Source organism: Orbicella franksi, chromosome 3 (genome assembly GCF_964199315.1).
Source record: "Orbicella franksi chromosome 3, jaOrbFran1.1, whole genome shotgun sequence".
Lineage (NCBI taxonomy): Eukaryota > Metazoa > Cnidaria > Anthozoa > Scleractinia > Merulinidae > Orbicella > Orbicella franksi.
The window spans coordinates 9,368,370-9,396,270 of NC_138147.1; the positions used below are offsets into that span (position 1 = coordinate 9,368,370).

Genomic DNA, 27,901 nt, shown 5'->3' on the forward strand with positions numbered 1-27,901 from the left:
CTGTTTATCTTATAGTCAAATGTAATGATGGAGCTGATGTCCCCCAGCCTAACTGGTACCAAGACTGATTGCTTATTCGGAGAAGTAGGCCATATATTTTGTGTATTAATTAAAGTGTTGTGGCCCACCAGCCCTACTGGCTCCAGCAAATGACTTGTACGTGTGGAGAGAGCTTTATCCTTGATTGCTTTTCAAGGATTTGTCATGTAAATTGTAAATTGTTTGTGTTATATAGTGTTCGGGTTGGTTCTCGCCAGGCCCTCCCAAAATAAACTTGTTTGGTTCAGCGTTGCTGTGTTGTTATTTGTTGTGGAGTGGAGACAAAATCGATTAATTTACTTTTCGTGAAAGAAAGCTGTCAAGAGTTGTCTGGTGGCCGTTGCCATTCAGATGGAGAGGCGGTACTTTGCAGAGTTTAATTAAAATAAGAGTGAATACATGTACCGTCAAAAAAGCGGCAGTCGCAGAAAGGTGACAGTTGGCTCAGGGTTCAACTGATTAAAACTTGAGTAAAACTTGCTGTTCGATCATTTTTCTCCAAATTAGCGAGTAAGGGACGAGGCCTTCACGACGTACAAGCGTCCTTCCCATAGCATGTTTTAGGTTCTCAGTCGGTGGGGCGATCGCAAACGCGTGCGGGCATCAAGCAGGAACAGGCTATCTTTCCCAGCCCATTTTACCCTTTCCCGCCTTTTTTGCTTTTGCGTACGTGAGGATGCCTTCGGAACGTAAGAAAAAAAGAAAGCCGATTCGATAATTTTTATCGCTAATTTGTGATCCGAACAATTGTAAAAGTTTTTGCAGTTAATATACCTTCATGTGGGGCGGATACAGGATTTAAGAGATGGGGTTCGAAATACGAACCGCTGAATGTGGCTCCCCGTAGGGGGTCCGGGGGCAGCCTGTCCCGGAATTTTTTTTAAATCGAGGTCCTCGGAAATGGGTTTTCTGGTATTCTGAAGCCAAGTAATTTGTATTTATTCAGAAAACGTTGTAGTATTCATTCCATTTAGAATTGAATGCATTTATCGGGATAACTTTACAAGCTCTAAGACGTTAGCTGTTTTAATTTAGGGGTTCGATTTGGGAGGTTCGATCGAACCTCTGAACCCCCCCCCTCCCCCCAGATCCTCCCCATATTTTTCAGAGATAGGTCAGTGCTTGTGGAGTTTTCGCCCCTGCCCGGAATTCGATTCTTGCCACAGCTGGAGAACGAATATCTCCCACTATCGCTTAGTAGATATATTTTAATGGGTAAACAGTGTCCCCAATTATTTTTTTACAAGTTAAATACCATTTGACACTTTAATAAAGTCTTTAATTAATTCTTTCATTCGCCGTCAAATGTTTTGGAGACCAAAAACTCTAAAATTTTCTTACTTTCTTCAGCATTCCAGTTGACCAATTTTAAAAGCACTTCATTGCAATACTTTCTTTCTACAGCAAGAAACAGGATTCCTCAGCTCACTACAATCAGTATGTCGTAAAAGGTACAGTCGCTATGATGTCAAGCCATGCAACACTAATTTTATAACTTTGTCCTTCAGAAAATTTGTTCTTTCAAGGTATCACCGAAGTCCCTATATAGATACAGAGACTACCTCCTGGCAAATGAACTCTTCAGAGGGCTGTGATGATGGACGCAATTACATTGGACTTGTGCAGATGCTGTTTGTTTCTTTCGAAGTTTCTTCTTTACTTTCTTTTCAGGTCCGCGACTAAACGTAGGCGGTCCCCCTTGGCACAGATTTTCGAGTTGTTAGCTGTCTGAGCCATCTTACATTCTTATCGCTGAAAATTATTACAGCCAATGTACAAGGGTAAGCCGTAGCGCACCATTCAAAAAGCCAAGCTCGTCATTCCCTGCGAAATTACTACCTACGTCAGATTTTGGTTCTTTTTGGCTTTCTCCCGTCACAATTTGATTTTCAGGCAGCATGTAAAAATCAGGACGTTCATGGCGGCGCAGTCGAACCCAGGCCAGAACGTTGTTGGTTTGCCACGTGTTGTTTTTGAGGAAGGGAGGGGAGGGAGGGGGAGGGGGGGGGGGGTATAAGAATTGACTCTCAGCTGACGGAAGGGTCAACGCCAAACATTTCATCAATGCCATCAGGAAATGAAAGTTTCTCAAATGTTTCGTGCTGTAGAAATAAGTGCTCTGGTAACTGCGCGGGGTCGGTGATGGGAACCTGAGAATAAAATCGTGAAAAAACTTATTAGATTTTGTCGTTCCGGCCCATTAGCCCCCGGGGATTATGGATAAAAGTGAAGTGAAGTAGGGTCGGTCATCACAGTACTCAGAAAATATGAAAAGGGATGGGTTGTGAGTGTATCTGGGGAGGAGCGGGGAAGGGTAGGGGATTCCCCATAAGGTATCAACAAGGATCTTTGTCACAACTTTGAGGGGTAAAATATTTGTGCTTTGGTATCACTTAAATTGTTCCGTTGCAAACATCAACAGTTGTAGGTTCTTCTAAGGAAATTTAACGTAAGACAGTAGTGGTAACTCATGAGTTTTCAATCGAGTTCATGGTAGCCTGAAATTACCTACAAAGACAAGCTAAAGTTGCATTTTGGCCAGACTGACTTGTCTGACCCCAATGCAGCAGCTTATCTCAGTTTCCGTAGAATGAAGGCAGCAGAAGTACTTCTCCCTGACGTGGGATTGTAGTCCATCGCAAAAACCTAAATCCATACAAACCTTTAACTCCAAGAGGTCTTCTACTTTTCTTTCTTTTGAGGAATATTCCCGTAACATATAGGAAGTTCCAGCCTTGTACAAAGACAAAGAAAAACAATGAAACATACAGTTTGAAAGCCTCAAAGTCATTATCATTATTATTTTGTATTCATTTCAAAGAGATCTTATTGCTCCTCTGAATGTCAACATGCACAATTTTGTGATCTACTAGTAATAATTAATATAGTAAGTACGTTATTGGGAAAAAAGTTTCAATCTGTAGATTGAAAGTTGTAAATAATAACTTAATGCTTCATATGTACCTTGTGATATATTCTTGTGTCATTGATCCTGACAAGGACTCCGTCAACTCTTAAGAAAAATCTCAGAAGCAAAAAGAAGCCCCCCTGCATGACACGCTGAAATCAAAATGAAATTAAATGTTACCAATTGAATTTTAGGGTGCTTAGCATTGTTAAGAATAAACTGGTTGCGATGACCATTTAGTAATGGTAGGGTTTTTTCAAAGTCAGCAAACCATCCATACTTTTACTGTAACGGCCAACTCTATTTGACTTCCCACCAAAATTTCTGCATTTTCAGGGATACATGGTACATGTAAGCACCAGTGATGTGCAGAGCAGCTAATCAACATGTATACTAGCTGGAAATCCGCTAGAGATTTTTCCAAAAAGACCCAGATAACCCAGGGGATCTTAGCAGAACTGAACCTTGAGACTCTCTTACAAAAATAAGAATAAGATGACAAATCAAGAAAAATGTGCAGGTTCAACTCAAATCATTGCACACTGTACATAAAAACTCTTACTAGTAATTACCATTTTGACATTCAATTTTGCAATTCCATTATCTGCAAGTTCATCCTCATACAAAATAACATCTTCATAGAAAAAGATCTTCTCTTTAACTTTCAGCTGTTCTAGATCTATTCTCTCTTTGGTTGATTCCACCTGAATGTAGGAAGAACATTATAGTTAAAAGTGTGTAATGTAATGCGCTAGAAATAAATTATTATTAAATTATTATTAAAAGTGTGCACTTGGAGCAAGGTAGCTCTTACACATTTAGCACCACAGAGATACTTTACAACATTTAACCCCTTATTCTCTTTCAATGCAGGGGAATGTATCTAAGATGTGTCGGAACCAGAATTTTACAGCAATTTTTCAAGACTTCTTTTGCCCACTGCAGAGTATCCCAGGCCAGCCTGCAACATTTTCACCGGCTGTCTAACAGCTGGCTGGTACTCATAATTTATACTTCTGTTTTAGTGGTAGGGGGGTGGGGAAGAGGCACTGTGAGAGTAGTGTGTTGCCAAAAACCACAACACTGTGATCTCAGCCAATGACTGATCCAGACTCCAGCATGATAAGTAGTAGGGAGTGTGGAAACTATCAAATTAATATTCATTCAGATGACCACTAACATAATTTAAAAGTTAATGATTCATTAACTTTTAAATTAAGCAAAAAAGCCTTAGCTTCAGCTACACAAGGAATTTTCTGCTTGAACAACCAACATGGCAAATTTTGTCACTTACCCAATCCCTGGGTAAAAATGGATTCATGATTTATTTTTGATGCATGTTGAAGCTTACTTTAGGTCATCTTTGAAAGCAAAAACTCCTTCATGTATGATGACAGTAGCCATGATTTGAATGGTTAAATGCATACCCTCATGATAATTTCCTCTTTCCCTGTCAGTGTTCCCTTGTAATCTGTTGTGAATGTCCAGTCAAAAGGTTTAATCACTTCTTTAATATACTCTGAGTCTTGCCTGCAAAATGGTTTTTAAAGCCAATAAATAATGGCACAAATGGCTTTGTCATTACACTTGATTTTATTAAGGACATTCAATTTAAGTATTAAACATAATAACTAAGGCCCAGTTCAGGTGTCCTGCTTCTGCCGTGCTGAACTAAATTCAGGTATTAAGTCAGCAGGAGCTCAGAGTCTGAATCAAACTTTTGAATTAAGTTTGGCAAGCAACTAAGTTCAACAAGCTCAGAGCCGTCTTACATGACTCTGGCATGGCAGTGATTAAATGTCATGCTTCTGCTATGTCAAACAAAATTCATGAATTGTGTTAATGTATTTTGGCAGGATTGCATTTCTTGTGGGGAGTTACTGTACTGTCAAGGAAAATTTTTTTAATGTGGCTTCAGTAAATCCTGAATTTGGCAAGACTCTGGCACAATGTCTAACTCAGAGTCGTGTTTCTGCAGACAGCTGTGTTACAGTTGAACCTACAGTAACTACAATAATTGTAGTTGGGTTAAGTTAAGTTCAGCATGTCAGAAGCACGATGTCTGAACTGGGTTGAGTATATTTTTTTTCAGTGGAGGACAAGACAGTATCAGAGATTATGTCACAGTATTTTACCGCTTGCTTTGCCATTCTTCAGCCACAGCTACTTTCATGAGGTCACGCTTGTTGTCCACAAGTTTCAGTGCATCCAGTGCATTAAATTGAATCCCAAACCCTGCAGCGTGATTAATCTGTAGCACATTCTCACCAAACAACATCTCAGGAAGAGAAGGTAGCTCAAGTTCAGAGGAAATTCTGTGAGAAAAGGGAATAGTTTAAGTATTTAATTTAACAAAACAAATATTATCAAATTGGAAGTAGTACATTAAACACCCAACAGATAAGTCAAGTGCTTTTAAGTCACATTTCCAGACAATTACAAGAAGGTTGAGAATGAAATGTACAGCAAAACGTTTTTGATGAAAGTTAAAGGGTACCTATTTTGATGAAAACTTGCTTCGAGAACATCATATACCTTCTCAGATGAGAGAAACAAAATCATGAATATCTACCCAAACAACAGTAATCCAATCCACCAAATGATTTAAGATTTTTTTACTTTAAGAATGCTTGCTAAGATTGAGAAGCAACAGCAAAATTCAATTTCTGATATTTAAAACAAAGAAGGTAACATCTGTATACGAGCTAAGTGACCCATCAGGCTGGTGCGCTTATCGCCGGTTTCAGTAGCATGAAGTGTCTAGGAGTATTTCTACTTCCCCCTGGAGGGGACCCAAGGCTATTGCAGGGTTTATATACTCCCAGCATTAAATTTCCTGCTACCCATTTATACACCTAGATGGAGAGACGCACTGTGACAGTAAAGAATCTTGCACAAGAACATGACACAATGTCCCCAGCCAGGGCTTAAACCCAGGTTGCTCAATCCACAGGGCATGCACACTAACCATGAGGTCACCATGCCTCCACAAAAAGTATGGAAGCCCTGGTATGTTTTTGTAGCTGGTATGTCAGTGGCACACATGTAAATTATGTGAACTGGCCTTAAGGATAAACTTCCCAAATCAAGAGATCTGTGGTTAGGGTTTCAATGGATTATCTATCAATATTGATGTCTCAAATATCAATCAAACTGACAATTCTGAAAAAAATGGGAGTTCCAGATGGGATTTGAACCCATGATCCTCTGTGATCTAGCTGGATGCTCTAACCACTGAGCTACTGAACACTCTATCATGAGCAAGGGTGAAATGTGGGTCCTTGACTGGAGCTGCACTGCACGCTCACACAGCCAAATAGTGGGTTGGCACATGAACTCATAGCTGCATTGTGCAGTCACATTGAGGCATATCAAAGATATAACCAACAACTCTCTAAAGTGAGCATTATCAGAAATATTAAATGCACTGTAGAAATGACATCAACTCAGAAAAACTCTGATCTGGAACTCATATTTTTTTTCTGAGTTGATGTCATTTCTACAATTAATATTTCTTATAAAACTGACAATTTATTAAACAAACAAACAGTCAGTCAGTCAGTCAGTCAGTCAGTCAGTCAGTCAGACAGTCAGTCAGTCAGTCAGACAGTCATTCAGTCAGTTAATCAGTCAGTCAGTCAGTCAGACAGACAGACTGACACACAGTCAGTTTAAACATCAACGAATTAATGAATCAATGAATGAATGAATCAGTGAATCAATGAATCAGTAAATCAGTGTATTACTAAAACAATCAATCAGTCAATCACTCTGTCACTTAATTTAATCAGTCAATTCATCGATTAATATCAATTACTTAAGAAATTATACGAATTTATTAGCAGTCAGTCATTAATTCCCATATTTGATTGATATTACCAAGCAATAAATGTTTAGTGGTGGGCCGGGGTATTTAGTTATTTTAGTATGGAGTGAGAATTTTACACTTCTTTAAATACCAGCAAGTTAAATTTTTAACAGTGAGCACTGATCTCGATCTGCCTTGAAATGATTCGAGATTACCGAGAATTATGTACCAGCAAGCTTATCAAGATTAAGTTCTTACCTCTCTACATCATTAGCTTTGAGAATGGCTCCTTTAGTGGTAGTTATTTTCCAAGGTCCAAAGCTAAAGGTCTCGGTCTTCTTCATTCTTGACTGTGTAACTGAATGATTCTACCTATTTTTCAACATCAAAAATATTCACAAGTCCTCCACAAGACCCTTCACAAAGACACAGCGACTAACTTTGAGCCTGCACAAAGCGGAAACCTTTGTGCAAGACTGCGCATACGCATACATACTTCGGCATTGACCTCAAGGGAAGGTGCATGTGCCTCGCAGTTGCCAACATGGCGGACAACTTGACAGAAAATGTGCGCGAAACTCTCAAGCAAACAGCGCTCGAAAAGCCCAAATACCAGGGAATTATGGCCTTTAAAACTGTTGAAAATTTCGTGAAATTGTCCGATGAGAAATATGTTCCACCGAAATTTCCCTTTGAACTGCCCACATTTGACGGATCGTCGACCTCATTTGGAGTGGAAATGAGAAAACATTTCTTACTTGATCTCGATAACTGGACGTTCTTAAATCATGGTGCTTTCGGCTGCGTTCTCAAAGATGCACTTGAAACAGCTTACAAATGGCAGTGTTACGTGGAGCGACAGCCGGTACGATTTGTGGACAGAGAAATGTTGCCACTTCTCGCCCATGTCAACCGGAGATTGGCAAAGTTTGTTGGTGCAGAAACCAGTGATATCGTTCTTCTGCCAAATGCTACCGCTGCCATCAACACCGTGATTAAGTCAACTGACTGGCATTCGGGAGATATTGTGTATTTCTTGAATACTTGTTATTATACTGTCAAAAAATTATTTAGACATGTCAGTAGTGAATATGGTAAGCAAATTGAAACCTCCTATCCAGGGTGCATCCTTGTGGGCCTCATGGCGTGGGGGAGAGAACTAACTAACAAACTGACTAACCAACCGGCCGGCCAGCCAACCAGTCAGACGACTGACTGGTTGACTGACCGACCGACAATCCAGAGTGCATCCTTATGCACCTCTTGGCGTGGAGAGAAATAACTAATAAACCGACCAGCTGACTGGCTGACCGACAGTCTGACTGACTATCCGGGGTGCATTCCACACCAGATATAAACCAATGCTTTTTTACAATTGTAAGTCATTGACCAGGGTCTAAGGTACAGATCACCAGCTTCCCCCTAAGGTCATATCTCAAGTTGAGTCAGCAGACCAGGGATTTGTAAAAAGGGTAAAGCAATCCCTATGATTTACTGCTGGGGTAGTGGAATCTTTAAAAGAAAATCAGAGTTTGAGTCTTAGACAGGTTCAGAGCTTGACCAACCCAGTGGCACCTTCCCACTTAAGGACTTAACACATACCCCCACCCCCCTAGGAAAGGAGGTACAAATAATTTTCTGGCTTTAAAAGTGACATGTTGTAATTCTAGATCTAAAATAGATTTGTTTGCATTGTTCGCCAGGTGAGATATCACTCGGATTCCAATTTGGGCTACAGCTTCATTGATAGCCCTCTGTATGCATTGTGTGCCTACAATTCTGATAATTTCATCATTACTGTTCTATACATGTGCGCTAAGAGATTAAGAAGACTAATTTATTTTTTAGGTGTAATTCTAAAGGAAACCACAGTAACATTTCCTGCAAATAAGGAGGAAATTCTTGAAAAGATAGAGAATACCTTGGAGAAAGGTACCAGACTAGCTTGTTTTGGCCACATTCCCAGTAATTACCCTGTTATCATGCCAGTGGAAGAGATTGTGAAACTGTGCCACAGCAAAGGTGTGCCAGTTTTGATTGATGGAGCGCATGCTTTGGGGAGCTTGCCTCTAAACTTGGCAGGTCTTGAGGCTGATTATTATGTGGCTAATGCACATAAATGGCTTGCATGCCCCAAGGTATTGTGTAATGTTGCATTTTGCTTCCAATTTCTTATCATAAAAGTTTGTAGTTGTTCATGTAGGACAAAGGGTTTGCAAGAAAAAAAGCAAAGAGCACTGGTTACGAAATTAGAAGGGTTACCAAGTTTGAGACCATGGCTGTTAGTGTTAGGTATTTTGGCTGTTAACAAATTTCAAAGGTTTGTATTTTTTCCCAACAAATTGTACAAATAAATATATATATTATTTTAATTTTTCAAATATAATAGTTGACACAAAGGATACCATGTTTGTGTAAGATGTTGCTAGTTAATATTCCTCTCTTTTATACTGCTCTGAACCTGCATCATATGATAAATAATTAAACTAGACTGGACTTGCAAAAATCAGATGTGTCTCTTGAGAAATGTGAAATGAGTTGGGGAGGTGATAGCTTGCTTTTGACCGATTGGTTTGGTTGGTTTTGCCTTTTTCGCTGCTTGTTGTTTTCTTTGTTGCTCCCTATAAGAAGTTGTTTTATGCAATACTTAACTTGTAGCAGTAGTAATTCAGTGCATAATGGTTATAACCTATTCTGTGATGTCTCAACAGGGCTGTGCTTTTCTGCATGTCTCTAAACAGCACCAGCCAATGATGAAGCCCCTTGTTGTTTCAGCTGGTTTTGGTGCTGGATTTAACTCACAGTTTATATGGACAGGTGTGTGAACTGTGACACATTGTATTTTTTTGGTCATAAATTATTGGCCGAATGCAGAACACAAGTATAATGTTTAAACATGTTACTGATTTGACATCAGGGGGCAGCAGTTAAAATATAAAAAGTGTTTTGTGTTTTAATTTCCTGATACTTAATAACCTTGAATCCTCTCAAACAAACAGTGTGTGCTTTTCAGTTGGCAAAACTAGTGTGCTGTGTACATGTGTCAGCAGAAATTGGTTCCCTCTCACTTCATGCAGACTGATTTCTGTGAAGATGGAGCGAGCAGGAGTATCAGTACTCTTGTTGGATAGAATGTTAGTCCATCACAGATAATCCTATCAGTATTTTTATTTATTATGTTGTTTTGGATGGAAAATTGGCTTTGGGTGTAAAGTGTCCTGGTCAAGAATATTACGTAGTGACCCTGTCCAGTGCTGAAACCCACACAAGTTGTTCTGGTTTCGCATGTGCTAACCAGTAGGTCAGCTTGTAGCAGTTTTACTAAAGAGCGTTAACTTTTTTTTAGGTCTGAGAGACTACAGTCCATACTTGGCTTTGAACACTGGTGAGATAACAGTGAATCATCCTATTTCCATTGTAATTTGTTTAAACCTAGTAGAATCAGTAGTTTAGTGTGGTTGTCCGTGTATTAAAGGGTAGTTCTGAAAAGACCTGTTGTTAGTGTCTAACTTTCCAACAACCGCCTGAGCAGACATCATCTTCAAGTCTAGTAAATGTGTTTGTCAGTCAAAACAATTTCTCATTGCTCCCATCAGGTCGGTTTGTTTGGCTTACGTGTTGCTACAATAATTACGTTCTTGATTGTTTTTTACAGAGTTTAAGTCAAGGGTTGGATCCGACTCGCAGTATACTAATACTAAGTCTGTTGCCCTCAGTTTTAGATTTCTGGGAAGCCATGGACCCCGAACGAATTCGCCAATACAACAACACCTTGGCCAAAAAAGCCGCGTCCATGTTAGCAGAAAGATGGAGTACAGGCCTCCTGTCTCATGCGGGCATGTTTGGACCGATGGTTTTGATTCGTCTTCCTGAAGTGCTGCTCGACTGTGTCACTCAGGGTGGAGAGGAGGAAGCTGTCAAGGCTCACGCGGAAATGGTCCAAGCCAAGCTGCATTACGAGTTCAGTATTGAAGTGCCTGTGAAGTTAATACAGGGAAAACTTCACACTAGAATTTCAGCGCACGTTTATAACCAGCTGAGTGATTACACCAAGTTATGCAATGCCATTCTTGTCATGGCAGATGACGCCCTTAACAATCCATCGGCATATGACACGTATAAGCATTATAGGTAGTAAGTTTCCCACGCTGGAGACTGTGGGGTGACCCTATATATTATCAAATGAGAGAGGCTGAGAATGAGTATTAATGGTAAGCACTTGTTGCTTGGTGACAGCTTTCATATCCGTGAGTTTACTCTATGTGTTATCAAATGCAGGGGACTGAAAACAAGTTTAAATCGCACGCATCACTTGCTTGATATTATAGCAAGTTTCATGTCTTTCACATATCCAGGGATTTTCTCTATTGACTAAATCAGTTGTGAAGTGCGGGACACTGAAAACGAGCATCAATCACATCATATATCTGCAAGGCTGTTTTACGTATTATCACATAGTTATGGGAGATTGATAGCGAGTGTCAATGATAAATTACTTATATCCGTGGACTATTCTACATATTATCAAGTGCGGGTGACTGAGAACAAGTATCAATCATCATAAATTTTTTGCAATAAATAAATAAATAAATAAATAAATAAATAAATAAATAAATAAATAAATAAATAAATAAATAAATAAATAAATAAATAAATAAATAAATAAATAAATAAATAAATAAATAAATAAATAAATAAATAAATAAATAAATAAATAAATAAATAAATAAATAAATAAATTAATTAATTAATTAATTAAATAAATAAATAAATAAATAAATAAATAAATAAATAAATAAATGTACAATATTAGGAGAGAAAGCAACATCAGCCTTAGCTCATGTTGGTCCTCTGTCCTATTCGGAGATGTAGTTGTATTTTGTGGAGGAAGGAAACCCGGAGAACCTGAGAAAAACCCTCGAAGCAAGGCGAGAACCAACAACAAACTCAACCCACATATGACACCGAGCCGGAATCGAACCCGAGCCACATTGGTGGGAGGCGAGCGCTGTCACCACTGCACCATCCCTGCTCCCCACTTTTCGTCAAGTTTCTCTATATCGGCCATAACGTGTGGAGACCGAGAGCGAGTTTATATCGCAGGCGCAAGTTCGGAAGAGTGTTCAGATTCCGAAACAATGTAGAGTTTCGAAAGTAACAACCCTCGTGCCTTTCGTATTCGGCAGCTATTTCCTTTCGCTACTGCATTTTAGCTTTTGCACTACATGTGAGACGATTCAGCTCGCTGAAATATGCGGTTAATGTAATATTCGGCTGTTTTCGTTTCAATAAAAGGTATAATGGAGTAAGTCTTCAAAGTCAGTGAAGTCCTCCATAACTTAACATACAGGCCACGCCCGGCTAGAATTTTTCTGTAGGTGCTCTATTCGAACGATTTTAGCTACAAATCAACCCGTGAATATTTTTCGGGAAAGGAACCAGTGTCGTGTGTCTCTCCAGCCATCTTTTCGTCGTACCGAGGTTCCCCAAGTTGGGAGAGACGGGCAGTTCTGGGGACCGGACCAGAATGGCCTTACCAGTACCTGAACATAATTGAGCCGTGAGGAGTATGGGGAGAACAGAGGAAACTTCTCTCCCAAAGAAAGCAAAAACCTGGCTACTCAAGCTACTCCCCAATCGTCCGGAATTGGGGAGGAATTGGTCTATTTACATAGCATGCAATGAGTGGAACTAAGTTTGACATTTCGTGACTTTTTGTATAAAATAACAATGACTGAGACCAGGTTTGCTTGCTGTTAGTTCTTCATGTACTCAGGTTAGTTCCACCTCGATTTGTTTGCGGTTACCTTTCATTTTGTGGTTTGGGTGACACTGTAGTGGCTAGTGTCAAGGAGACTTCATGTAAAAATAAGTAAGTGTAACATTTGGTTACACTCATTGAGAGCTAAGGTCTTCCTCATTGTGCACCTGTTATCAGTCAGTTTGCTGAATCAGCTGCTCATATAATATTCCCATTTTATTCCATCTTTTATATGAATGCAAAACTTCAAAACTGCGGTCACTCACAACAGGAAGTCGCAGACTGTGGGTAGTTAAAGAGCTAGATGGTGGTATAGAAAACCGCTTGTATCACAAGCAAAAGTGACCTTATTAATCCCCAGGCAAAGTTTTCACAAGACAACAACAGTCCATTCTGTGCATTGTGTTAATTGCTAAGGCCAAAATCGTAGCATCGCTGTAGATGATCATAACCTTGATATATTATTAGCAGTTTGCTAATTTTTTGATGGAGAACGGTCAAGTCAGGGAGAATACAGGAGAGCAATTACTAAATTTGGAATGGAGTGAAGCTGAAAAATTCAAAGTCCATCGCGGTTCCGCTTTGCTCGAAGCTGTGCGAGATGGAATTGTAAACTTTGTGAATGAAGCACGTGGAAAAAGGGACATCACGAAAGGTATCGACAAGCTAAACGAGGCTGGATTCGCTCCACTTCACAAAGCGGCGCAAAACGACCAAACCGACAGTGCTAAGTCCTTGTTAGATCAAGGTGCAGACATTGACGTGCGAACGAGAGAGGACAAGCTGACACCGTTGCACATCGCTGCTAGGTAAGATTAAGTCAATATTCAAGATGCGTAATATTTTAGACAAGCTGCACTTTAATTTGCATTGTCTCCCCCTCATTGGTGCTTTTGGATTTTCGGAAATTTCGCTTTTTGAAATGGTTTAAGAATGCACTGATCATTGAATACTGAGTGCTGCTGGAGATAATGAAATTAAAAAATACTACAAACAAGGAAAAAACAAAAAACAAAATGAAAAATCCTGGAAATCAATGTGAGTGTGTGAGTGAAAATAATAATTCTGGTAGATCTGCCGATGAATTAGTTGCACAAAAAGTTGAGAAACGTCACCAAGATCTAATCCAAATCGAAAGGCTTTAATATAGTGAAAATAAATAAATGTCGCTGCAAATACAGTGAGTAAAGGATATAAATTAGATTTGAGTATACTTGAGTAAATAATTGTTGCTTAATGAGCTTTCAAATATGCAAATTGCCTTGTTAGCTAGCATCTGTTTGTGAATATGAGTATCCCGCCAATAACTTCCCATTGCAATTTGTATTTTAGGGAGAACTTTAGTTACTGCAAAACGTTTTTAAGAACTGGGCAAAAAACGAGAGAAAATAAAAAAACTGTGGGGAAAAAGGATGAGAGGGAAAATTTGAAGCATTTGATGACAAAATCCTACAAGTAATTTCATTAGTGTGATGTTGCAAATGATGCTGGTCGTCACTGTTTACGCGCGAAGTCAGTGAATTTGCGCCTCTGTAAAAAAGGCGGAAGTGAAATAATCTCTGATGATGTTTGAAAAACACTGGGAAATAAGTAAAAATGCATACAATCATAATGAGCAGAAGATCCGAGAATAACCTGCATGCTAATTTGACACAGTCCACCTGTTAATTTGGCACAGTAAAAAACGTTTTTATTGTTCTGAAACTGGTAGCCTGTCGTGGCTCAATATATGAAAAGGAGATGTCCCATTTCCAACGCTTTGTTGGCATCAATTTCTAACAGCAGTGTTGACTTCGGAAATCGCGGAAGCAACGCGCGGTCTTTAAACAGAAGAGTGTTCCTCAAATTTCGCCTTCAGTTTATCATGGACTTCCACACTTGACTTCCATGATTAGTGGTGATTGGAGCTAATTCCCAAATCTTAATTTAAAATCTTTATCTTCCTCTGGCATTGTGTTCTCCATAGAAAACCTCGAAATTCTATATGTTGTCAAGAGTGGGGGACTGAGAACAAGTATCAATCATTTGCGCCAGGTGGTTGGCAGTAAGTTTCATATACCTTCGAGTTTCTCTATATCAGTGACCAATTAAAGTGTGGAGACTGCAAGCAAGTATAAATCGCAGACGCAAGTTCGGACAAGTGTTCAGATTCCGAAACGCCATAAAGTTTCGAAATTAACGACCCTCGTGACTTTCGCGGTAGCTTTTGCACTGTATGTGATACGATCCAGCTTAATGAAAATCGCGGTTAATGTAACATTCGGCTGTTTTGTTTTGAAGTCTTCGAACTCAGTCCTCCATGACGTAACATACAGGCCTCTTCCGGTCAGAATTTTAGTCTCTTTTAGATTTTTCCTGTAAAGGTCTGTAGGTGCTGCATTCGAACGATTTTAGCTAGAAATCAACCCGGGAATATTTTCGGTAAAGGAACCAGTGTTGAATAAAGAAAAATGTAAGGCTAACAAACTAACGTATCAAATAATGTATCTCGCGAGTTACCTTTTGTTGTGTTCGTACCGAGGCCCCTAAGGCAGTTCTGGGGACCGGACCAGAATGGCCTTATCAGCACCCGTACATAATTGAGCCGTGAGGAGTATGGGGAGAGCACAACAACTCGCGCAAAGAAAGCAAAAGCCTGGCCATGGCCTCTCAGGCTACTCTCCAATCGTCCGGAAATACTTACATAACAATGGGTGGAACCAAGATAGAAATTTCATGACTGTTTTTTTTTTATAAAAATTAAAGATGAATGAGACCAAGTTAGCTAACTATTAAGCTCACTATTTCTCCGGTTTTCTTGCGGCTCGCTTAAGTTTTGTGGTTTTGGTGACGCTTTATTACACATATTTGTTTTTGCAGTGTGTATAGCTAAGAAACTCGGAATTTTGTAGCCAGCACTACGATGGTGTAGTGAGTATGTTAAAGTATCCTGAATCAAATTTCCTGGGTTCGACTCCCGGTCCCCGTATACTTAAGTTTCTTTCTTCTATTTTGAATTAAAACAAAAATTAATTATAATTGTCGAGTAGCCTTCATGTTAGAATAAGTTAGCGTGAAAATTGGTTCACTCATTGAGAATAAAAGGCCTTCCTTATCGTGCACCTGTTATAAGCCATTTTGCTGAATCACCTGCTCATATAATATTCCCATTTTATTCCATCTTTTATATGAATGCAAAACTTCAAAACTGCGGTCACTCACCACAGGAGGTCGCCGACTGTGGGTAGTTAAAGAGCTAGATGGTGGTATAGAAAACCGCTTGTATCACAAGGAAAAGTGACCTCATTAATCCCCAGGCAAAGTTTTCACAGGACGGAACAACAGTGCATTTTGTGCATTGTGTTAATTGCTAAGGCCAAAATCGTAGCATTGCTGTAGATGAACAGTACTTATAAAGATTATTAGTAGTTTTGCCATCGCATGATGGAGAACGGCCAAGTCAGGGAGAATACCAAAGAAGAATTACTAACGTTGGACTTGAGCGAAGCTGAAAAACTCAAAATTTATCGCGGTTCCGCTTTGCTCGGAGCAGTGCGAGATGGAATTGTACACTTTGTGAATGAGGCACGTGGAAAAAGGGATATCACTAAAAGTATCGACAAATTAAACGAAGCTGGAATCGCTCCGCTTCACAAAGCGGCGCAAAACGACCAAATTGACAGTGCTAAGTCTTTGTTAGATCAAGGTGCAGACATTGACGTCCGAACGAGAGAGGACAAGCTGACACCGTTGCACATTGCTGCTAGGTAAGATCAAGTTCATATTCGAGATGCGTAATATTTTAGACTAGCTGCACTTTTGGATTGTCAGCCCCTCATAATTTGTGCTTTGGGATTTGCGGCGATGTCGCTTTTTGAAATGGTTTAGAAATGCACCGATCATTGAATACTGCTTGTTGCTGGAGATTATGAAAAAATGCAACAAACAAGGAAACCGAAAAACAACAAAAAAACCTGGAAGTACTGTAAATGCAAGTGGAAATAATATTTCTGGTAGATCTGCCAATGAATTGGTTGCACAAAAAGTCGAGAAACTTCATCAAGTTCTAATATAATCCAATTGGAAAGGCTTTAAGATGGTGAAAATAAACATAGTTAATAGAGTGGGACGGTTATGAAGCCTGGCAGACATCAAAGGAGCAAACAAAGATGCCACGAGATCCACGATCGTGCACAATCTTTTGCTTTGCGCTCATGCACTTTGTATGAGTTACGTAACCAAAACGTTTCTTTTGCTTAGTTTCTGTGTTTCGTGCGCGGTCAAGGCCAAGAAAGAGAACAAAAACATACAACAAAGAACTTTGTCGAGTTTCATAACCATTCCCTTGTATTAACTATGACCTAAATGAATGCCGCTGCTAACACTGTGAGCGAAAAGCTGGATCAATTAGAATCACAGAGTTTACTTGATTAAATTAGTGTTACGTGATGAGCTTTTCAAACATGCTGATTTTATACATTATTTAATAAATTGTAACTAATTTAACTTTATGTAGCTAAGGTATATTTAATGTGTAAATAGTGTCCCCAAGTAGTTATTTTAAGCTAAATATCATTGACACTTAAATAAAGTCTTTCATTCATTCATACACACTGAAGTAGTTTACGTTAAAAAGTAAATCGGTGAAAGTTTACGTCGTTCTATTTTCGCCGTTTGAAAATTCACGTTTTGTACCCTTTAAAATCAACATTCTGAAGCCACAGAAACTAAAACGAGATATTTCGGTGAGATTTTCAATTTTCATCGATTCGTTTTTTATGCTAGAAGACTGAACAGGCAAGTTTCAGACCAAATTCTAAACATAAAAATGTTAGACCAGATTCCATTTTACAATATAAAAAGAGTTGAAACTTGGCCCAGCTTAGTGAAAGGGAGACAATCTCTAGTATATGTAATTTGGGATTTTGGCACCAGAAGACACTTGAAGTTATAGAGGAGTGCCTATTCACGGGAACTGAACTCACCATACCACTTAGTAAGTACTGTTTCATATTAGTGAGCTTACAGATCCATCAGATCTGTAAAACGTTGTTCAGTTAACACCGGTGATTTATATGGCTGTCTTCGACTGAATTACCGCTCAAATCCCGAGTAACATTTGAGAATGCTGTGCAAGTTTGAAAAACGAACTCAACGGTTGGGTGTCATTTCCATTTTTTCCCTCGATCTAGACACAGGTAACCCTTTTGTATTACATTTTCTACTCATTGAACATCCCAAATTTGTTATTTTTTTTTTTAGATTCAACTGCGTTGCAACCGCTAAGTTACTGATCGAGAGGGGTGTAAACCCTTCTTTAGTATCAACCAATGGTAGCACGGCATTACACTTTGCAGCGCACCGAGGAAATGACCAAGTGGCGGAACTTCTTGTACATCATGCCAAAATTGACGTCGACTCGAAAGACTCCGCCTGCATGACTCCACTTCACCTAGCCTGTGTCAGTGGAAATGTCGCCATTTCAAGGATGCTTCTTGGCCAAGGAGCCGACATAAGAGCTAAATCCACGGAACTTATGACTCCTCTTCATACTGCTGTTTACAATGGGAACAGTGACGTCGCTGCCATGATTTTGCGAGCAGGTGGGTGGCCCGTTCAAAAGGCTATATTAGCAGATAGTTCAGTTATAGTGAATCTGAATTAACTATATTTGGGTTTGACAACAGAAGTATTGGGAGGGTGGATTAATCATTCATAAAATTCCGTTTAATTGATAACCGCAACTCGGGTGATGATTGAAAAGGTGTTTGCATCACTGACCTGCTGGTATGGCTGCTTTCATGGTAACATCTAGTACCTAACGTGAAGAGGGATTGTCTATGTTGGGTGAAATGATAATTGTTGGTGAATGATTCTGTAGGCCACTGAAACAATTTGGTGTTTGATAGGTATAATTTTTGTCTACTCACCATTTTTTTTCTCACCTGTTTTTAGCAACTGAGGCAAAGAAGGAAAATACAGAGTTGTTTGACGATCGAGACGTGGGTTGCAACACAGTTCTTCATCTGGCGGCGGGAACAAATGATCTGAAGACGGCGCAAGCGTGTCTTGCGCACGGCGCGGACATAAACGCGGTCAATTCTAACAAGGAGACGCCTCTCTACGTGGCAACAGTGAAAGGAAATTTGCAAATGGTCGAGTTATTGGTCCAGAAAGGAGCTGATATGAATGTCAAGAACGCAGACTCAAAATCGGTCCTTCATAAGTAAATATTCAGTCCCCTGTTCACGTCACTGTTCGTTAGATGCTTTAGAAAATTGAGTCATAATTCAAGTGAACCTATTTATGGATATCCCATCGTTCAAAATCGTCAAAAGGGACTAAACGTATATAAAAATGTTTACTCAAATACGAATACAATGTGGTAGAACGATGAGGAACCTTTCAAACGTTTCCACATGAAATACAGACTTATAGTTCTACTTTTTGCATGAACGTCAGAGGCCTCTTTAAACATGTTGCGATAAGACAAAATTCCAAACAACTCAACTGTGCACACGCGTGGCTCTAGGAAAAATGCATGGCGACCGATTTACGAAACAACGAGCGCCGAAGGCGCAAGGTCCTAGAAGGGTACGGGGGCATGCTCTTTAAGGGAATGGTTTGGATTTTAAATCCCTAATGTCCCGTTTCCTGGGTTTCTGAGTCCTTCAGAAGGGTTTACAGTTACTAATGGGTTTCATTTATATGCTCCTGTTTCAGGGCGGCTTTGTTTAATCGGGATGACATCATTTCGTTTCTCCTTGACCATGGCGTGCCCATTGACACACGTGATGCACAAAGCAGCACGCCTTTCCTGGACGCTGTAGCCGCTGGTCAGACCAAATGTGCTCAACGTCTTCTTCAGAAAGGAGCTGACATCAAAACGAGTGATATTCACATGAAGAACTGCATTCACATGGCGGTTGAGAACGAATATCTAGAGACACTGCTCATGCTCCTGAAGCAAAGTTCTGTGTTGTGGAACCTCTATAGACCTGATGTCACAGAGAGAGTTCCTTTGCATTATGCTGCCATGGTAAAAGATGTCAGGGTACGTTACAATTCCAATGTCAGTTTTAAAACTGCATTACTGGGTTTTTCGTTGCGTTCTGATATTCCAAACCAGATCCGTTTAGAAGCAATTGCAGCGACTAAAAAATTTCGTGCGATTCCCATAGGTAGACATGCTTCTACTATTGCACCTAATTGTACATCTCCAACACTATATTCAGTCACAAAAATAAGTATAAAAGGAATTGCAACATGCACATGCAACACCTTCAATCGGAGCTGAAGAGGTTTTTACAGAAAACTTTAAAATATACTTTAAAATATACCATCGACTGTTGAACCCGACAAAATCTGGGCAGAGGGACAACCATCCTTGTACCTCTTGTGACGTCATCACTTTTCACGACGAAGACAGAATGTTTTTGATAGAAAGGATTAGAAACAGCGGAATGAATTGGGCAGAGACATCATTTAAACCTAAAAACTTAGTTCGACTTTGATAGTCAAGGAAAAGGTCGATCTTCGATTCCTCAGCGATACATTTTTATGCCGACTATTCACTTTAATTTTGTCAACGTTCAGGGGAAAATTTTTCCAACGTACACAATGACCATTAAACACCAATAAGACCCCTAAAGGAACGTGAAGGAAAAAGAAAAACGAAGTAAAAAAAGCCAAATAATGGTCAGAGAGTAGACATGTCTAGCATTTAATTCATAGTGGAGATCATAATTAGTGCGCTAGCCTCTGGATCGAGCGGTCAGGGTTCGAACCCTGGCTGGGGATATTGTGTTGTTATCTCGGTCAAGACACTTGACTCTCACGGTGCCTCTCTCCACCCAGGTGTATAAATGGGTACCGGCAAATTTAATGCAGGGGGTAAGCCTGCGATGGACTAGCATCTCATCCAGTGGGAGTAGAAATACTCTTAGTCGCTTCACGCTACAGAAACCGGAGATAAGCGCCGGCTGGATAGGTCACTGCTCGTATGCAGACTTAATTTTTTCTCTCTCTCTCAGACTATTCCATTACTTTAAAACTTTATTCCACTGTTTTACTTTTCATCATGCTTCCCATTGTTTGCTTACCCAGATAATGAATGCACTTCTGGACAAACAAACACGATTCACATTCCATGACGAGGCTCAACAAACCCCTCTGCATCTTGCTGCCCAGTACGGAAGGTACGAACAGGTGGATGTGCTGGCGCGACGAGTCGCCTCTGGACTGAATGAACGAGATGAGCAAGGACGGACACCACTTCATAATGCAGTCATGAATGGACACAGGTAAAGTGGTCGATTGATGTTGGATGTTGAATAACTAGCTAGAAACAGACAACATGCAACCAGACAAAACCTCGACGAGTAAAAGTAAGCCCGCAAATGATATTCTACGGTTTTGTACTGGCGACAGAAACTGAGGCCTTATACGCATACTGGCGTGAAGAGAAATGGTGACGATGATGATGACTGTCTAGAGGATACAATTTATTTAAGACACGGTGTACATCAAGACCGGGTTGTTCGAATGCCGGTTAACGCACTGACCCAGGATTAAAAGTTAACCAAAGTATTAATATTTCTTACAAAAAATGTTTCCGTTAATTATGTTTTGTGTAGTTTGAGATTACTCAAAATCAAAACTGAAGGACAAACAATATAAACAGAAAACCTTACCGAAAAGTTACCAAACTGAAATTAAAATTCTCGCTTAATCCTGGGTTAGCTAAATCTGGCATTGAACAACCCTTCCCTAAATGTAAAGCTTCAATCACAGACTCAAGTACATCTTAGAAAAAATAATCTTGCTCCCACGATAAATTGAAGGCTTTAGTTGTTTGAAGCACGATTTATTTCTGAGAAAGCGCTTCGGAACTAAAAGAATTAACTTGACTTGAACCCGGCCTCATGCATGCATTTCGGAAATAGATTAAAAATTCTAAACTCACAGTATATGTAGGCCTTAGAGATACTTCAATGTTTGAAAAAGCGTCTCACTCTGGTTTAAAGAAACGCGTTAAGTCAGGGTATTTTGGCCATTTACAAAATTACCATTAAATTGTTGGGAATCTGAAAATATTAGTTTACTAAGATAGAAAAACAGCAAAGAGATACTAATAAACCATAAAGGAACAAGGATGGTTAGAGATGGGGAAGATTAACAAGGATTACAAACAACGAACTATAGAAAAAATTTACGTTGAACTTTTCAAGGTGCGCAAACCGTGACGTAGCTCCTTTAAACTAGCCTTTTGAAATTTAAGTTGATAAAAGCCTGTCCGAAACATATATTTTATGGGAAGCCTTTCTCCAACACTCAGGAAAACTTGCTCCATTCTACTGAAACTCGGAGCTGACGCATGTAGCAAGGATAACAACCACTGGACACCATTAATGTGGGCGTCAAAGCTGAGCCGGGTGAAGGCATGTCAAGAGCTACTGAATGTCAAAGTGCCAGTGGACGACGTCAATATGGACGGAGACACCGCTCTGCACATTGCCTGTCGGCAGGATCACGTGACCATTGTAAACTTGCTGTTAACAAATGGCGCAAGTTTGAACGTTTGCAACAGGCAGAGTCTCACGTGTTTAGAGACAGCAGCCCAGGCAGGGAACAGTGAAGTGGCGTTGGCTATGGTCACACATCCAAGGTAAAATTAACTTTTTTGAACTTTGGTCTTTAGGCACACAGTGGCGAATGTAATTGTGGAAAGAAATATGGGCTATTGACCAAGCGTGAGGTCAAGATGGCTGGATATTGGCCAAGTTCTTTTTTTGCGTGTTTATGGACTAAGACGGAGTCGAGGTCCATAAATTCGCATAGAAAGAACGAGGCCAATATCCAGCCATCTTGACCTCACGCTTGGTTAATAAAGGATTTATTACTGATATGGCCTTCGGAGAAATTCTTGCGGGACACAGCGGGTAATGCCGAGCGGGAAAGACAGCGTCATCACCCCCGCACGGGTAGCCAATGACAGCGCAGGATTCGGTTCATCTTGCCAGCTCACGGAGCTAGGCATATAGTAAATGATGGTACAGTTAACCTAAGTATAGCTCGATATCAGGTTATACAACATCATCAGAAACTTTATTGCTGAACAGATATATTTAATAATTTGTCTTTTTGTGACATAGCAGATGGCCTGAATTAATGGAACACAAGGACATACATGGCCACACACCTATGAAGCTCCTAATAGAGCACTTTCCAGAAAGTGCCGAGCTGTTGATGGACCGCTGTGTTAAACGATCGGAGATGACGAGCTCCAACGATCCACAGTACACCGTTACTTACGATTTCCGTCTTCTAGACCCAGGCCCCGACGATCCTGCTTTCCTAAACGGGCGGCGTTTCTTTGGGCCGAGTACTATGGTGAAACACGAGCATAAACAGCTACTCCTTCACCCGTTGACTCAAGTGTTGTTAAATCAGAAATGGTCAACCCTCGGGCGCTTCGTCCACTATTTCAACTTTCTGTCCTACCTGGTTTTTGTCACCCTCTTTTCCACTTTTATTGTCATCGAAAGAGAAGAGTTTGCTTCCGGAAGACATCGGCTTTTCTCGTATTACGAGAGAGATACATATCAACGGAAAGGATTGTCCTACATAGTATTTAGCTTTACAGTTGTCCATCTCTCAAAGGAGATACTGCAAATATCAATCGAGCGGTTTAAGTACTTCATGGAAATCAGCAATGCCGTGGAATGGGCGCTCTATGGGACGGCGTTTGCTTTCATGATACCATTTGTCATGCCTGATGACGTCGTTGAAGATCATTTCAAGGCCATGATGCATCCCGACCGTCTTTGGATAGTGGGTGTGACGTCAATATTTCTTTGCTACGCAAACTTGGTCCTGTTTCTCCGCCGATTTCGCCTATTTGGTATTTATGTGACCATGTTTCTAGAAGTCACTCAGACTCTTTTCAAGACTGTGTTTGTCTTCTTCGTCTGCCTCGTTGGCTTCTCAATTGTTTTCTTCGTTCTCTTTAAAGAGCAGGTGAGTAATGTAACCTCAGTGAATGAGTGTGTGCTGTGCTATGCGTCTACGCATGCGTACGCGAACACTCTGTTACTCTTACAGCCTGCTCGTATTTAGCTAAGTACTCGTACTCAGAACAATAGCCTGTGAAACGACTCTCAATTTGGGTACAAGGATGAAAAAAAAAAAAAAACAAAAAAAACCGGCGAGCCGAGCTTAGCTTGGTCTAGGGCGAACAGAGTGAACCGAGAGCGTTCTGGGTCTGGAGTTTGCTCGCTTCTCTCGCCGAATTTTTTTCGCACTCGCCGCAAGAGCCTGTTCTCATGCTATCGGCACGGTTTGTGAGATTAAAACGTTAGAGATAAGTTTTAGACTTTAAAACTTACCGTTTTAACTTTTGAATGGAGGGCCACTCCAGCTACAACGATTTGAGGTTATCCTGTGTTCTCCCACAGCCGGCATTTCAGAATCTGGGACGGGCCTTGATCATGGTCTTGGTGATGACTGTCGGAGAGATTGACTTCGAAGACACCTTTATCGACACGATTGACAAGAATAGTACATCGACTGATAAGCCTCTTAACCCGTTCCCAGAAGCCTCATTTGTCTTCATCAGCATCTTCCTGCTGCTTATGACTATCATTCTGATGAACCTGCTGGTAGGTAGCAATAAAAGGGTTGTTTACTATTGACCCCAAAATTCTGGAGTTGTCCGGGTCAGAATTTAAATGGTTACCCAATTTGGCTCTACCGACTGGAAATTTTCGAAATAAGCGGAACTTCTTGAAAGGTAATCCAAAAATTTCCAACCGAATTATCCGAGAGGGAAAACACGCTTGCATTTGCAAGCGCCATCTTAGAGGTCGAACTCGCCCTTGTCTCTTTCGGTAAATTTGGGGTTTTGGAGTAAATAGTAAATGGCCAATCCAAACGGAACTTGCCATCCGGCCAGTTGCACAACTGCTCACGAACCGGTTTCTCCGTGAAAATGGTAAACAACCAAGGTTCCCTTCTGTCTTCGGCCAGTATGCGTGATCCACAGAGTTTGGATATTTTGTTTAAATGGTATGGCGCATTCATCTTTCGTTTCAACATTCCCCATTCTTAATCGTCCTTGTTTCGTTATGATTTGTTTTTTTTTTTTGCTGCATGTGTTTGTGTCCTTTGCATGTACAAAAGTATCATTTGGAAGTAATTCTTTTTTTCTTATTGAAGGCATTTCACTTCTTTGCAATATATAATGACTTTACACTACGAGCAGCCCCTCTTTTTTCTTAGTCCGTCGAGCGTGACGCTAGAGGGCACGAGAAGAAACAGAACGAAAGACACAAATCGAAAAACGCCAGTATCTATTACAGAAAAACACAGTTTTTCTTTCCAAGGTGTCCTATACCGCGAGGCTATTTTCAGTTGAAATTCCCTCTGGATGGGTTGCTAGCCCACCACGGGGTTATCCTTAGCATATAATTTGCCCCGACTCACCCGTGCATCCGGGTGGAGAAAGGCACTGCGAGAGTAGGGTCTAAAGTGGTGACTTGCTCGATCTGGGTTCAAATGATCTAAGAGAACACATCCTCCATACCTGTGCCTCTCTCAGTGATAATTTTTTCAATCTATGTTTAGCTTGTAGTCATACTGCCCTGGTATTTTAAGGAGGACACCTTATTGGTCAGTTGTGTGGCTTTGTAATAGATATCATTAAAGGAGCTAAGTCACGACATTTTCAGTTATTTTGGCCACGTACTAAATTACCTTTAAATCGAAGGAAAACTTGAAAATAGTAGTTTACTAAGATAGAAAAACACCAAGGGGATGATAACATAACATGAAAGAACAAGAATGGTTATGGATGGAGAAAATTAACACGGATTATACGAACGACGAACTTTAAAAGTTTAGGCTATGCCTGAACTGTTGTGGAGCTTCTTTGAAAGAGGGTCATCTGGATCTTCTCTTGGTACAATAAATTAAGCCATCGCGCTTATAGCAATTATCTTTTTTTCCTCACTGAAACCTGTTCATTTGAAATTCTTTTTTCAGGTTGGTTTAGCTGTGGGTGACATTGATGCTATTCGCCAGAATGCTACGCTTAAGAGGTTGGCTATGCAAGTCGAGTTTGTAGCTGAGGTAGAAGATAGATACCCAAGAGTCGTCACGCGGCGAGTTTACCAGCCAACACTGATTTTCAGGCCTAACTGTCCAACTCGATGGTGGAGGTAGAATGCATAATGCTGTTATTTAGTATGGTTTAAGCTTGGACTAGAAAGCATGAAAAGGTTCACTTATTAGAGTTTCAATAAGGATTGTTTGTTAGTGATGACTGGGGTGGTAGTGAGTCCGACGGGTACGGAATAAACAAGGCGAAGGACTTTCCTGAAAGTCTAATAGAATGTAAACAGAAACAGTTAAAGAGCAAAATTCAAAAGTTACATTATTTGTACCTGCAGGTTGATAGGTCTCCTTGGAATGAAGAACCTCTTCGCCCTTAACTCTGGACTTCCCACCGAAGAAGAACAGTCCAATTTATCAGAGTACGCCGAGATTAGAAAACAACTCGTCAAAACTAAGAAGCGCTTCAAAAGGCTGGTGAATGTGCTTGAGGCTCAGAATACAGTGTTACGAAGATTAGCCAGAAAAATTGATCCCGAGGCCGAAATAGACGAGGGAAACCTGGGCACGACTATGATGGAGGAACAGAAAGCTTTGGCTCAAGACTTCCTTTATGACCCGCGAGATGAGCAGTCGCCAGTGGAGGCCTCTATGGACAGGCCATATAAAACTTACGTTTAATCCTATTTAACGAAGTATTGGAGTACTTCTAAATGTTTTTAGTATAAAGCTACAAGCGTTCTATCGCGAATGCCGTCTATTGATTGGCTACGCTACTCACTACCTATATTCTGTGATAGATAGTGAGTAGCGTAGCACTGTGCCCTTGATAACAAAATGACGGCCGCTTCTTGGCGTTTTCGAAGTGTCTGTGAAGAGGATTTAGATTAAGTATTGAACGACTAGTAATGGTAATAGGACTGAGTGGAGTCCAGTTTGGTCGGTTATCATAAGAGTGATAACAAAATCGATTTGTTTATCACGAGTATGATTACAGACCGAATTGGACGACACGAAGTCTTATTACCAATCAATCATAAAAATTACAATTTCCCACAAAAGAAGAATAGCCAAGTTATGATAGAAAGAGAAAATTTGCATTAAAATACCTACAAAGGAGATGTAAACATTCTAAGGCCAATGCGCCTCTTACCGGCAATTAGGCGCCAGAAACACAAGAGCGCATGCACGCACGCACGTAAGACAACTTTGAATGTGATTGGTTGATTTAAACCACAACTTTGAATGTGATTGGCTTATTGAACTGTCCGATAACAAACTGTCCATAACAAACTGTCCGATAACAACTTGGCAGTTGAATTAGTGGAAAATAGCAGTTTTTCAAGCCAGTCACAATCGAGGAAATTGTAATTTTTATGATTAGTATATTTATGCTAAGACAATTAGATTATTCGCTCTCGATTTCTATGCTTGATAGTTGACGAAGGCTCTGCCCTCGTCAACTATCACGCGATAGAAATCTCGAGCTCATATTTTAAAAATTGTTTAAAATAAGATATGACGTGACCTACCGGAATATAACGTCACTATTGCTCACAAATTTTGCCAACGTAGATCTCCATTTTTGATGCTTTCGACGTCGGAAAGTAACGTGTATACAAATTACCAAACGGAATTATCGCGCTCAAACTCCACGTGACTTTCTCAACAAAGATTTGAGTTGAGGAAGGAGATAACATGTCATTTCAGGCAATGTAATTTTTGTATTTCAGTCAAGTAAAACTCTGAAATTTTCAGACGTGCATTTGCCACCATTCACTCCGTCAATAAGCACGCATTACAAGCAAGCATAATGATGTACGTGTAAAAAAAGGCACGCTGGATTCATATATACAACTTACTTTATGCACAATTTGTGTTTCATGTTCGGAGCCTGTCGACCTAACTTAATGGAAGATGTAAAGAACTAACATAATATATTTAGCAGTACGATGACTTTGCAATAATCCAGCTAGTGACGGGGGGGGGGGGGGGGACTAATTAATTATTGGAAAGGACTTTCAGAAAGTTTAATAAAAGGCGATTGGATGTTAAAACGCTCTGTTTTTCGTCAAAGTTCTTTGACGAAAAACAGCAATTTCACCAACCGCACCGTCAACACAACACGCCTCAACTCTATATATTCCTGGATTCTAAGTAATTTTTCACTGACGGCTTGTTAACGGTTTAATTTCCTCCGAAAAAAAAAATCGAATTGCAGTTAGGTCTAATTAAGCCGAAAAACGTTATATGTCCACTCCAGGTATGACAATAGTTTTACTCAAGCTTTTGGCGT

The 27,901-nt window shown here is 40.1% G+C and overlaps 3 protein-coding genes across 4 annotated transcripts; 2 read left to right on the forward strand and 1 right to left on the reverse strand.

The window, feature by feature from the left end:
• Positions 1-1,286: 1,286 nt before the first annotated feature.
• LOC145481191 (TIP41-like protein) lies at positions 1,287-7,185 on the reverse strand. Its single transcript, XM_081459619.1, has 7 exons — positions 7,014-7,185; positions 5,083-5,262; positions 4,375-4,477; positions 3,520-3,651; positions 3,004-3,099; positions 2,702-2,773; positions 1,287-2,189 (listed from the first exon to the last, which is right to left on the reverse strand). The coding sequence occupies exons 1-7, from the start codon at positions 7,097-7,099 to the stop codon at positions 2,067-2,069; spliced, it is 792 nt and encodes a 263-aa protein (XP_081315745.1). The 5' UTR covers positions 7,100-7,185; the 3' UTR covers positions 1,287-2,066.
• Position 7,186: 1 nt separating this feature from the next.
• On the forward strand, positions 7,187-11,373 carry LOC145481171 (uncharacterized). Its single transcript, XM_081459596.1, has 5 exons — positions 7,187-7,849; positions 8,604-8,893; positions 9,467-9,572; positions 10,102-10,140; positions 10,472-11,373. Exons 1-5 carry the CDS (start codon positions 7,279-7,281, stop codon positions 10,888-10,890), a joined length of 1,425 nt encoding a protein of 474 aa, XP_081315722.1. The 5' UTR covers positions 7,187-7,278; the 3' UTR covers positions 10,891-11,373.
• A 155-nt stretch (positions 11,374-11,528) lies between these two features.
• LOC145481148 (transient receptor potential cation channel subfamily A member 1-like) lies at positions 11,529-27,587 on the forward strand. Of its 2 annotated transcripts, none has more exons than XM_081459558.1 (10): positions 11,529-13,325; positions 17,758-18,098; positions 18,451-18,721; positions 19,219-19,549; positions 20,602-20,798; positions 21,833-22,162; positions 22,653-23,514; positions 23,952-24,155; positions 25,537-25,712; positions 25,944-27,587. In XM_081459558.1, exons 1-10 carry the CDS (start codon positions 13,003-13,005, stop codon positions 26,284-26,286), a joined length of 3,378 nt encoding a protein of 1,125 aa, XP_081315684.1. In that variant the 5' UTR covers positions 11,529-13,002; the 3' UTR covers positions 26,287-27,587. The 2 variants fall into 2 exon arrangements, with proteins under 2 accessions (XP_081315684.1, XP_081315682.1); XM_081459556.1 differs by lacking the exon at positions 11,529-13,325 and adding an exon at positions 13,521-16,262 and having other exon boundaries at positions 22,650-23,514.
• Positions 27,588-27,901: the final 314 nt, after the last annotated feature.